At 32.3% G+C, this 13,728-nt stretch overlaps 1 protein-coding gene across 1 annotated transcript in view; it reads right to left on the reverse strand.

Moving 5' to 3' along the window:
• Positions 1–3,987: 3,987 nt before the first annotated feature.
• The window catches only part of LOC111707504 (guanine nucleotide-binding protein subunit beta-5-like), a 19,847-nt gene continuing 10,106 nt past the window's right edge, over positions 3,988–13,728 (reverse strand). Inside the window, 7 exon segments of the mRNA XM_023480611.1 lie at positions 3,988–5,171; positions 5,174–5,286; positions 6,480–6,589; positions 7,949–8,031; positions 8,862–8,924; positions 9,819–9,874; positions 11,121–11,208. Of these exon segments, the coding sequence (XP_023336379.1) occupies positions 5,097–5,171; positions 5,174–5,286; positions 6,480–6,589; positions 7,949–8,031; positions 8,862–8,924; positions 9,819–9,874; positions 11,121–11,208 (588 nt within the window). The 3' untranslated portion in view covers positions 3,988–5,096.

Here is a 13,728-nt window from a genome sequence, read left to right on the forward strand (position 1 = left end):
GAGAACTTGTCGGAGGTGTTGAGAACTTTTCGGAGGTTTTGAGAACTTGCCGGAGGTGTTGAGAACTCATCGGAGGTGTTGAGAACTTGTCGGAGGTATTGAGAATTTATCGGAGGTATTGAGAACTTGTCGGAGGTGTTGAGAACTTGTCGGAGGTTTGAGAACTTGTCGGAGTTGTTGAGAACTTGTCGGAGTTGTTGAGAACTTGTCGGAGGTGTTGAGAACTTGTCGGAGATGTTGAGAACTTGACGGAGGTGTTGAGAACTCATCGGAGGTGTTGAGAACTTGCCAGAGATGTTGAGAACTCATCGGAGGTGTTGAGAACTTGTCGGAGGTGTTGAGAACTAGTTGTGTTGAGAACTTGTCGGTGTTGAGAACTAGTCGTGTTGAGAACTTGTCGGAGATGTTGAGAACTTGACGGAGGCTTTGATAACAGCGTGTACTGGCCCGACCCTATGGTACAGTACGTCGCCCTAACCAGACTAACATACAACAGGGGTCAATTTTCTTGGCATAGTCCCGTCGGAGGGCTAACTCCCATGTCGCGTTCAGACTTTTTACAGTACCTGGCCTAATCCTAGGCCTATTTGACCAACCCCACCACGGAAAAAGACAGTAAAAATTCCCTACAGTCGTCTCTAGAGTTTCATTATTTGTAGGTATGTATGTAGGTATATGTAGGTATGTATGTAGGTATGTATGTAGGTATGTATGTAGGTATGTATGTAGGTATGTATGTAGGTATGTATGTAGGTAAGTATGTAGGTATTTATGTAGGTATGTATGTAGGTATGTGTGTAGGTATGTATGTAGGTATATGTAGGTAAGTATGTAGGTATATGTAGGTATGTATGTAGGTATATGTAGGTATGTATGTAGGTATATGTAGGTATGTATGTAGGTATATGTAGGTATGTATGTAGGTATGTATGTAGGTATATGTAGGTATGTATGTAGGTTTTTTTATACAACTCATACATCTTCGAATACTTGGACAATGTAACATATTGTTCCTGATATGAGACAAACTTGATTGATGCCCTTTTGGAATAACATTTAGTCTTACAGAAATCTCTTAGGTTTTTACAATCTTTTTTTCCTGATTATAAGAAATAAACTGTTCAAGTCATCATCATTCTTGTCTTCCCTCTTTACCTTGATAATCTTCAAGGAGAATTGAATACAAGGAGGGGGCAATAGGGTTTCCGTACACTTTGCTGTGACGTTTTTGGACTCCTGGAGAACTAGTTTTTGCGTAACAACAATAATGAAGATTGTAAACAATAACACAAATGATAAAAAGACATCTGGTGCATCTCTGGCGTTAGATGAAGATTCACCGTATACTAACTCATGTTTGTTTACATTAGATCGGCTGCCTTTATTACTGTTGTTACGCAAAAACTAGTTCTCCAGCAGTCCAAAACAGTCACAGCAAAGTGCACGGAAACCCTATTGCCCCCTCCTTGTATTCAATTCTCCTTGAAGATTATCAAGGTAAAGAGGGAAAAAAGAATGATAATGACTTGATCATTTTAATTCTTATAATCAGGAAAAAAAAGATTGTAAAAACTTAAGAGATTTCTGTAAGACTAAATGTTATTCCAAAAGGGCATCAATCAAGTTTTTCTCATATCAGGAACAATATGTTACATTGTCAAAGTATTCGAAGATGTATGAGTTGTATAAAAAAACCTACATACATACCTACATATACCTACATACATACCTACATATACCTACATACATACCTACATATACCTACATACATACCTACATATACCTACATACTTACCTAAATATACCTACATACATACCTACATATACCTACATACATACCTACATATACCTACATACTTACCTACATATACCTACATACATACCTACACACATACCTACATACATACCTACATACATACCTACATACATACCTACATACATACATAACTACATACATACCTACATACATACCTACATACCTACATATACCTACACACATACCTAAAAATAATGAAACTCTGAGACGACTGTAGGGAATTTTTACTGTCTTTTTCCGTACATATATTCATGATTCCTTGCAGGCTGCAACTATAAACTTCTTTCTTTCTTTACAAAATAAACAAGCCATTTAAATACTAATATTCAAGGTAGCACATTTTACACGGTTGACTAAGCCAGTGGGGTCGGACAAATAGGCTTAGGATTAGGCCTGGTACTGTAAAAAGTCTGAACGCGACATGGGAGTTAGCCCTCCGACGGGACTATGCCAAGAAAATTGACCCCTGTCGTATGTTAGTCTGGTTAGGGCGACGTACTGTACCATAGGGTCGGGCCAGTACACGCTGTTATCAGGCAGGTCGGTACAAACTGTTCGAATTCAAATTTACTACGGCCCAGAGTGTTTAAGATCGTCATTTTTAAAGATTTAAAAGTTGTTTTTACCATCTCATTATTTGTGGGTAACCCTGTATTCTGTACATTAGGCGGAACAATAATAAATGATAAAACAATGATAAACGTCATGAACCTCGAACTGATTCATTGAATATGTATAAGCATACAATTTATTATAAATCTACATACAGTAAACATCATGCATTCCTTTTGGAAAATATATTTTTAATATTATATGCTTTACGAATCAAAAGTCGTTCTTATTGTATTTATTTAATCACCTACCACTGTATGTTTGACGTTGTTTTCTTTTACCTCGCCCTGTAACATGTATTTTTATTTACCTCGCCCTGTAACATGTATTTTTATTTACCTCGCCCTGTAACATGCATTTTTATTTATCTCGCCCTGTAACATGTATTTTTATTTACTTTGCCCTGTAACATGTATTTTTATTTACCTCGCCCTGTAACATGCATTTTTATTTACCTCGCCCTGTAACATGTATTTTTATTTATCTCGCCCTGTAACATGTATTTTTATTTACCTCGCCCTGTAACATGTATTTTTATTTACCTCGCCCTGTNGTCTGGTAGAAAAGAGTGTTTTCCTTGCCAACTTGCCTTTCCCTCTTTCGAGTATTATTCCTTTTGTTCAGCTCACACATGTATTTTTATTTACGCAACGATGGAGAACAAGATTTTCAAGTGTCCTTGCTTGTAAAGGAACAGCATTTAAACGTTTTCTATCCAAAAACTGTTTAATATTTTTAAATCCACAACCTGTTTGGAGGGATAGAAATTTACAAGTTGTAGACGATATGAGAAATCTACTGTTTGATGGTGTCTAAATGCACAAACTGTTTGATGGTGTATAAATCCACAAGATGTGCGTATAAATCCACAAGCTGTTTGATGGTGTATAAATCCACAAGATGTTTGATGGTGTTTAAATTCATAAACTGTTTGATGGTGTATAAATCCACAAGCTGTTTGATGGTGTATAAATCCACAAGATGTTTGATGGTGTTTAAATTCATTAACTGTTTGATGGTGTATAAATCCACAAACTGTTTGATGGTGTATAAATCCACAAGATGTTTGATGGTGTTTAAATTCATAAACTGTTTGATGGTGTATAAATCCACAAACTGTTTGATGGAGTATAAATCTACAAGATGTTTGATGGTGTAAAAATCCACTAACTGTTTGATGGGATTTATACAAGGTTTTTGATTATTTAGATTTGATGATATAGAGTCGCCTAAGCGTAATTTATCTATTTTTGAATGGTATACAGATTAAACCCTTTTTCTGACAATCTTAAATGTCATAGAAAACTTACATTGTGAACATTTTTTGACTCTTCAATTGAAGCATTGAAAGTTTCTTCGAATTGGGATAATTGGAGTTATTTCTGAGAAATAAAAATAAAGAAGCCTTGCATTGCGCTGATATGATGTATAGAATACATAAAGAAAAGAAGGGAAAAATCTGCTTTAAAAAGTTTATTTAAAACATTTTTGAAATATAACAAATACATTAAACATTCTAATTAAATTAACAGTTAACTATTAAAAAATGGGAAAACATAAGAAAAAAAAACGCAAATTTTGCTTCGGTAAAAAATACAATTTGTTTGTTCAGTAAATCTGAAAGATGAAAACAGTAAATGTAGGGCTTCTATATAGAACTCATTCATTTACTTTAATATATTTCAGAACATAGTTCACCCATATCAGAAAAAAGAAATCCAAATGTTGTGCTTAACAATTACAGAATTTATACATTTAAACATTTATTCAGATGAGATTTTGTTTGTCCAAAACAATTATTTTATTACCCTGAAGGCAATTAAAACTATATGTAGTAAATGCAATTTTTTTTTAATTTGATGATAAAAGATCTTTTATCAAATTTAACAATAATAATGTATGACTTTCCAAAAAAAAGCATATGAGAGATATTTCAATACTGTATTTTTCATGACAGGTTTGAACTAGTTTCAATTCAAATCCGAAATCGTTAAATGATTTAGTTCAATATTAACGTTCATCTAGATTGAATTAATTTGATTTTTAATAAAAAAGTTTTGATTGCCAATATTTTGGTTGGGATTAAAATACCATTTAAAATCAAAATAAAATTAATGATACAGTGCATCGGACATTTTGGATCCAAATAGTGCTGATTTATATACCATGGCCTGATATCGATATATACAACAGAACACAGTTTAAAGCGTGTGTGTAGATTAATTGATCAGTCAAACTGTTGTGAATCGAACACGGCAGGGTTACGTGAAATTACACCTACAGTCCCTTCCTGCAATGTAATTCAAAAAGAATTTTCTTTTTTACCTAACTTAAGTCAACTCTTTTTAAAATAAAAAGATTTTTGGCGCATTCTTAGAAATATTATCAACTCAATGTCCGAATTTAATAAATTTGAGCCGTGTCTCAAATTCGTCAAAAACCGGTTTAAATTGAGCGCAGGCCTAAATCTTGAAACATTGAATACATTTTTCAGTGGAGCCAATTATATCTGAGCCGCGTCTCAAATTTAAGCCGCGGCTCAAACTCTTTAAATGCGGCCTCTGTTCTACTTTTTCTCTCATAAAGGAGGTTCAGGGTTATGATCATCATTCACTAATTATTCACTTCGTAACAAGTCTTTTCCCCTTCTGGACACAAACCTAGTCAATTAGGCCCAGATTCTTATTGTACTGTCCCAAGAAGCAGTTCCAATAGCAGTACCATCGGGAGATACCTGAATAATTAATAATATAATAATAATACTTTAAGTGATGTGACTCTGTTTTCATGACCATACAGAACTGCTATTCTCTCACATTTCAGCGTATCCCAAAGATTGACAGTGTAATCGTTATAACCTAAAACTTAAATGTATTAAGTCTCAATAAAGGCAGGGGTCCAACTAGGGCGGCTTTATCCACACCTAGCCCCTCGCAAATGTTGAAAAAGGAAAATTTTACAGAGGTGAAAAGTGGTAAATGGTAAAAATAGATTAATCTTTTAAAAAATAGTTGAAATTCCAGGATTTCATACAAAAAAAAAATTTGGTTACGAAAATTAGGAATTTATCACTATAAAAAATGTTTTTCTCCCCCCCCCCTTTAAGATACAACGGAAGTTGCACCTTTCCTAAAAAAACTAATTTAGAAAAATAAAAGTTAGAAGCATATAAATAATGAAGCTGTATGGTTAGTGAAATGACTGTTATTCACTCTTCAATTGCTATAATTTTATGAAATATCATAGAAATATAAGGAAATTAAAACAAGTTCTTTTAAACAATTAAAATTTTCAAACATCTTACCAAAATACATCGCAAAAATTTATCAAATGTCGTCTTGAAAATTTTCAATGGGTTTTATACCATTTTACGTAAATTTCAGTATTTGCAAAAGTAAATAAATAGCAATGATTAATCATTTAATTAAAAAATCAAATATATGCCACATTTCATTATCAGAAAGTGAAGAATACGACATTTGAAGAATTCTTTCGATGTATAGCTTTTTTAGGGTTTAACTATATATAACTGAGAAAAAACTTTTAACAACAGATCCATGTTTCATTTTTGTTTTGACAAAACTTTCAAATCTACAAAAATACGAGAAAATAAAGTTTTGTGAAGAATTATTACAACTTTTATGATTCTTCTAAACAAAAAGAACTGAAACACAATCATTTCATTTCCTGTAAAAACTTTTTATATTTGAGAGCAAGCGTGCTTCACCAAGTTTTCAATTGACTAGCTTACTTAAATAGGGGTGACGTTTAGGAAACATTTTTCTTTAAAATCACGTTTTAACCTTCAAAAGTAGGCTTAATATTGCTTGTTCTCTTTTCCTAGGATTTTCAAAAAAATTTACGAAAATTAGGCATTTTAGAGAAAACATTTTCATCATTGATCATGCCATTTATGGGTATTGTGCCTACTAGGACAATACTTAGGATAAAAAGCCTAGACACACTTTTTCAGAGACACCCAGTTGGTATACACTTCTTATCTTAGACACACTTTTTCAGAGACACCCAGTGGGTATACACATATTATTACCTGCAAATAGCAATCTCCCAGACATACTAAAATCTACAGCGTTTACCCCAAACAGAATTGCGTCTTTTGAGTACATTGCAACCTCCCTGTCTGCTCTTAGATCAAATAATCTAGAAATAAAAAGTTACAACATTTTCAGAAAACTGAATTTTTAACTTCCTAGAAGGGGCTGATTTTTTGATGTACTGTCCCACTTTGCCTTATATAGTTTGTCTATGTACTGTACAGCTTGTTTATAAGTCGGCCTAGTACTTAAAATGAACAAGAGTTTTCAGTTACGGTATTGAATCCTATAATCTAAAACTATATCTAAAGCTTAAAATCTTTTTTCCTTAAAAAATATAGAAATTGCAGCAGCCCCAGCATTACTTTAACATTAATATATATTAGGCTGGGTTCTCCTCAACTCCCCCCGGAGTTTAAGATAGAGCTAGAAAATCATGAATAAAAATATAGAAATTGCAGCAGCCCCAGCATTACTTTAACATTAATATATATTAGGCTGGGTTCTCCTCAACTCCCCCCGTAGTTTAAGATAGTGCTAGAAAATCATGAATAAAAATATAGAAATTGCAGCAGCCCCAGCATTACTTTAACATTAATATATATTAGGCTGTGTTCTCCTCAACTCTCCCCGGAGTTTGAGATAGAGCTAGAAAATCATGAATAAAAATATAGAAATTGCAGCAGCCCCAGCATTACTTTAACATTAATATATATATTAGGCTGGGTTCTCCTCAACTCCCCCCGGAGTTTAAGATAGAGCTAGAAAATCATTAATAAAAATATAGAAATTGCAGCAGCCCCAACATTACTTTAACATTAATATATATTAGGCTGGGTTCTCCTCAACTCCCCCCGGAGTTTGAGATAGAGCTAGAAAATCATGAATAAAAATATAGAAATTGCAGCAGCCCCAGCATTACTTTAACATATATATTAGGCTGGGTTCTCCTCAACTCCCCCCGGAGTTTGAGATAGAGCTAGAAAATCATGAATAAAAATATAGAAATTGCAGCAGCCCCAGCATTACTTTAACATTAATATATATTAGGCTGGGTTCTCCTCAAATCCCCCCGGAGTTTGAGATAGAGCTAGAAAATCATGAATAAAAATATAGAAATTGCAGCAGCCCCAGCATTACTTTAACATTAATATATGTATTAGGCTGGGTTCTCCTCAACTCCCCCCGGAGTTTAAGATAGAGCTAGAAAATCATGAATAAAAATATGTTAATTGCAGCAGCCCCAGCATTACTTTAACATTAATATATATATTAGACTGGGTTCTCCTCAACTCCCCCCGGAGTTTGAGATAGAGCTAGAAAATCATGAATAAAAATATAGAAATTGCAGCAGCCCCAGCATTACTTTAACATGATGAATGATGAATGATGAATGATGAATGATGAATGATGAATGATGAATGATGAATGATAAATAATGAATGATGAATAATGAATGATGAACCTGCAGGATGCATCATCGCTGCCAGTAGCAATGGCGTCTCCCCCTGGATGGAACTTGACAGAGTTTATATCTGATGTGTGTCCCTAAATAAATTAAAAATATACTTTTATTATTCGTTATCAACACAATTTTTTGTACAGGGTTACCCATAATAAATGAGAATTCAGGGACGACTGTACAGAATTTATAACTATCTGCGACCTAATGTTCATGATTCACTTCATCTGTTAATTTTTCTTCTGTTTCAACTCATTAAATAAACCAATAAAAGACTATATTTGGGGCAAAAGTTTAACCATGATATTTTCATATTATAATGAGTTTTAGGTCGTCTGTACAGTCTCAGTTATATGTACACTGTACACTCAACAATCAGAACCAAAGAAAGGTCGTCTTAGACTTTTATTTTACCTTCAATTGTTGCAACTGATATATCTTAAAAATGATTCGGCCACTTTTTTACAAAAAGTTAATTTGGATATTTACATAATCCTCGGGATAATATAGTTTAAAGAAGAGGACGAGAATTCTACTGTTTTCTACCTTTCACTGAATATTAATAAGGTAAATATCAAAGAAATATAAAAACTAGATTAGTTTTCTTACACAAAGAAACGATAGATTTTCATTTCTCTGAACGATCCAAGTATTTCGCCCATCATTCACTTTTTCTTTGAACGAAACCATCGTTCACGAAAAATTTGGTTTGTTATATAAAACTATACCTATCTCTAGTTTGAGATAGAGCTATAGATCTTTTTAAAGAAACAGAGTTTATGTAAAGAAAAGCGTGGCTTTAATGAAAACGAAAAGACATACAAGATTATCTGGAACATCCACCAAGCAATTTACTTTTAAAAAAATATTGTCGAAAAACATAAAATACTAGTTTTGGCGGATAAAATAATCGAACCTCGAAGTACTGTACGTATTCTCCTGTTCTCATGTCCCAAAGATATGCAGTGTTGTCACAGGCCTGACCGTAGAATAAATAAAATATATTAATAAAATAGCTGAGAAACAATCAATTAAATTTACAATAATGAAGAAAAAATTCAAAAGTATATATATTAGTTATCTAATTCTAGAAGAACTATAATTTTCATTTTAATTTTAATTTTCATTTTTAACTTTAAAAGTAGTAAAAAAAAACACTTTTATTTCTCCCCTTGCTATGTTAGTAATATATTAAAATTAAATAAAATGTGTCGTGGACAGACCTCAAATTCTGAAGTAACGTAATAATATTATTCACGATACAATTTTTCAAAAATTTTATATTTAAATTTTATTAATCAGGGTGCCGATATAAATCATTTTATAGCTCTAGCTCAGCAATTCCTCAAAATTTATAACTTAATTATCTTAATCCCTATTTGTTTGTAAATAGTATATCCTTTTATCGAATAGACTTTAGATATTTAAAACAATAAATTCTCCTGGATCAAATAGTTTAAATCAAATTAAAGGTTTACATTATCAATTTTTAAATATATAGAAATCAGAGGTTTCTGTAAGAAAAGTAATTTAAACATTAATCATTAAAATTCGGAATTTTAATTGACCCTCCATGCAATTTTTTTTGCAAAGATTGCAATGCCCGATTTTATACCCTGGCATAATGTGGAAGATATTGTTGTGTTTCTATAGTTTAATTGTAATAATTCCTATATATTTCCCTTAAGAAGAAATGCGCAAATCACTTTTGTAGTGAAACCACAATAGCAAATATACTAGTTTTCAAAATATATAAACATTATATTTAATTCATACTTGATCAGACATCTTTGCATGAAGGGTCACTTAAAATTACACTTACAGTCCCTTTAATTGTAATTGTAAAAAAAAAAAAAAAATTTAAAAGACCTACCCCAGAAGCAAAAAGGTTTAGGTTGGGTCCTGGAGCCAGATCAATCGTCATGACATCTTATCAATCAAATCCAATCAAATAATAGATTATATATTTAAAAAATCTTTTGAAACCAATTTTTCTTATTTATTATGAGTCCGATCCAATAATACGTAATTTAGTTTAAACTGTTACGCTCTAACCTAATCAAATGTACAATGCGATCCTATCCAAAAAGGAGAAAAATAAGAAAATATAATTGTTTAAACAAAATATAGTTTATGGAGGGTGGGGGGGAGGGGGGGGGTTATACATATATTTGAAGATTCTGATCTATTTATTGATCATAGCACTGGTAATCCAATATAGTTTATGGAGGGTGGGGGGAGGGGGGGGTCATATGTATATTTGAAGATTCTGATTTATTTATTATCATAGCACTGGTAATCCAATATAGTTTATGGAGGGTGGGGGGAGGGGGGGGTCATATGTATATTTGAAGATTCTGATTTATTTATTATCATAGCACTGGTAATCATATAAAGGATTATTCCCTATCTTATTATCCGAACCAAGACTAATTTTCTCAAACTTGTCGACAGTAAAATATATAGATTGAGTTTCTAGAAAAATATAGATTAAGTTTCTAGAAAAACTGGTATTCTTCATTGGATTAAACCTCACTTCCAGTCTTGGGATTAAAACATTTTAAAGATTTTTAGAAAGACTTAAAAGGAGCATATACTATACTGCACATTGCACAAGTTTTGAAAAGAAATGTTTCACAATTTTTGCACAGACGCATTTTTTGTTTCTCTTTAGATCACACTTAAGTTTTGAAAATTTTGCAGTTAAAAAAAAAAAATAAATTCAGGCTTTTCAAAACGTATAGCATGTCATGAGTTTATAGGATCTCTTAATTTCTACATTCACGTCCATCGCTCAGTAATATCACTTAGATTTTAAAAATGTCAAAAACAAACGAAAAGAATTTAACCATGTTGAGAGTATATATTACAAACTATCTAGACAACATGGGTTGTGTCCAAGTTATGTGTATGTCTACTGTTTAAATAAAATAAAAGTTGGCTGATATTTGAATATTTTTTTGGTGGATTTTTAAAATTTTAAGAAATAAAAATTTTTTTGAAAAACATTTTTTAAAATTTCTGAGCATCCATGAACCTTGCCTGGGACCATGCAAGGTCCCACAAAAAATTTGGATCAGATCGGTTTACTTGTTTTGACGTTTATTGGATACAAAGACGTCAGACACTGATACACTCAAACAAGCAAATTAAGTATACAAGTTGGATTATATTCCTGAAGTATGTCCGTGAAATGTCTGAAGAACTGCGCCACTCTCCACATCCCAGAGTGCCACTGTAGCATCCCCTGACCCAGTCAATATCTAGATAAGGTCGTCTTTCATTGTTCAGGTCTTCATTAAACCATCGTTCTTTATAATGAACATAAAAAACTTATGCCTGTAAGCAGGAAAATGTGGTCTACTCTCTTTACATTTTAGATAATGCCGAACATTTTGGTTTTTAATTTGGTTCGAAATTGAATAATTGAAACTAGGAAAATTTTCGACTTATCTTTGTCAATTTTTTACGTACAAAATAGACAAATCATATCTAGCCCTATTCTCATGTTCAATGTTCTCTTTTTTAGATAAAACAAGGTAACATTTTTTTAAGAATTTAGACTTTAATGAATTTTCTGACTTTAATGACTTTAATGAATTTACTGACTTTAATGACTTTAATGACTTTAATGACTTTAATGACTTGGAACTCTTTTCTAATTTTTTTTCTAGTTTTTTTCTTGTAAACGCCGACAAAGAAAAAAGAAAGGAATAAATGTACAATTGCAAAGAAAAGCATTAAAATAAAAAATATATAACTAAAGTTATAAGTTATAATTACTAACATTATCTAAATGTTTTACTATTCATGTGCGCCATCTCATGGTTGTATTTTAAAACAGGTTCACACCTACAATTTATTCACTAAATCGTGTAAATCTACGAATATTAACCTGAACATTTTCTAAATCATAGACACACACATAAGAAAGATGTTTGCATTGACCAAAGATGAATCCTATATTAAAAAATGGCCCAAAAAGTCCAAAAGTTGACAGAAGTTTCCATTTGCCAGCATGCTGAAAATATCAAATCGTTTTCCAAGCCGAATAAGATTGCCATGTTGTAAAATCATAATCATAAGAAGTTTTAATAAGTTTATATTATAATAATAAGTATGAAGTCATGGCGCTTTATGTCTAAGCATTTGGAAGGGAGTGAAAGGAAGCTTATTCAAGATATTTCAGGACCAATCCAAGGAAAATTCGAACAAATCAAGAAAGATTTCCTCTCATGTTCAGGTGTCCAAATTAAGTGATAAAGATAAATAAAGAAAGCAAGGTAAAAATCCTTATCATAAATACTAAGCTATAAAAAGCTTTTAGATGTTCACATCGAAAATAGGATAATCAACTCTGCTCAGTATCTTCAAATGTATCAGCTGAACCTTTCCTCTGTGATTGAAACCTTTAAAATCAAGCAACTTAAATAGCTGACGGCATAAAAGAAGCAAGCTAGGTAAGGATAGTAGTATAATCCGTGCCCTGCCAACCCTGAACCTGTGTAGAGTAGAGTTGTCTGTACCGTCTATACTGTCCATGGGGTCGCTGATGTCCAAAAACAACTACTAAATCATTTCCAATTTTTGTATGAACTAGTTTTATTGTAACAAATATTAGGTAAATATGAATTCACAAGATTTTCTTGCCAATATTGAGAGCCCTAGAATTCAAAATGTGAGTGGGAACCTTTTTTATGTACACCCTTTTAATATGTATATATATTATAAGAGATAACTGTTATGATTTTTTCTATTTTTTTTTTCGATAAAAAGAAATCATAAAAATAATTATGCTTCAAGAAAATATATTATTTTTTCCTAATGAAGACACAAATGTTCATTTAGAGATAAATGAATTGGAAAATAGAAAAGTAGTAATGAATGGCGGGCTTCAAGGTAAACATGGAGATTGATGCTTACATATAAATATGACTGTAGTCGACAATAGCAGTGGGGCGGATGATAAGTTGCCCCATGTATAAAGTATTGAGATATTTGTGTCCATTAAAAGATGCCATCCAAGAAAATATGTTTCTAACGCGTGTTTCAACACACAGAAAAGCTAAGCCAACGTTGAAACCGGAGTTCTATTTTCAGGCCAATAGTCTTGAGACCAAGGAGTTCTATTTTTCAGGCTTTGATACAGTGGGAAATAGAATAGTAGTGGGAGTGGGAGTGCCAAGCTAAAACCGAAATAGAGTTAGTCGTTACGAAGAACCAAAAAAAAAGAAGGTTCATCCCCCACATGAGGCGGAAGAAAGGCGGAGGTTCTGCCTGCCCGAGAGCTTAGATGTTACTCAAATCAATAGTATCAAATCAAATTATTTTACCCATGTGGGTACTGGGTATTCAGAAGATTGCCTCCAACATCAGAAAAAATGCTATGTATGCCCCCTCTACCCGAGGTGAACGTATAAAATGCCTTTTTTTGCTGAAAAATAGGTGAATTTTTTATTAACATAGGTATGTATGGTAGTAAGCAGATACTTTTCTTATAAAACTATAAGATTTTTTTGTAAAATCATGATAAAAAAAATATATTTAGCAAGAAATTCAACTTTAAAAATCTTTAAATTGCCTCTTTTTTTCTTTAAGACTTGCTTAAGTTTTTGTCTTGGAAGTGACTGTAGTTTGAAAATGAAAAAAAATAATAAATGTTGAAATTAAGATTTTGAAAAATCAGTGGAAGTGAGGGTAGTTTTTAATTTAAATAAAATTCTTGAATAAATGTTGATAAAAAAGTTTCAACTTGTCGGTGGTAGTGAGGGTAGTGGGGAATT

This window comes from Eurytemora carolleeae, unplaced genomic scaffold (genome assembly GCF_000591075.1).
Source record: "Eurytemora carolleeae unplaced genomic scaffold, Eaff_2.0 scaffold268, whole genome shotgun sequence".
Taxonomy (NCBI): Eukaryota; Metazoa; Arthropoda; class Copepoda; order Calanoida; family Temoridae; genus Eurytemora; species Eurytemora carolleeae.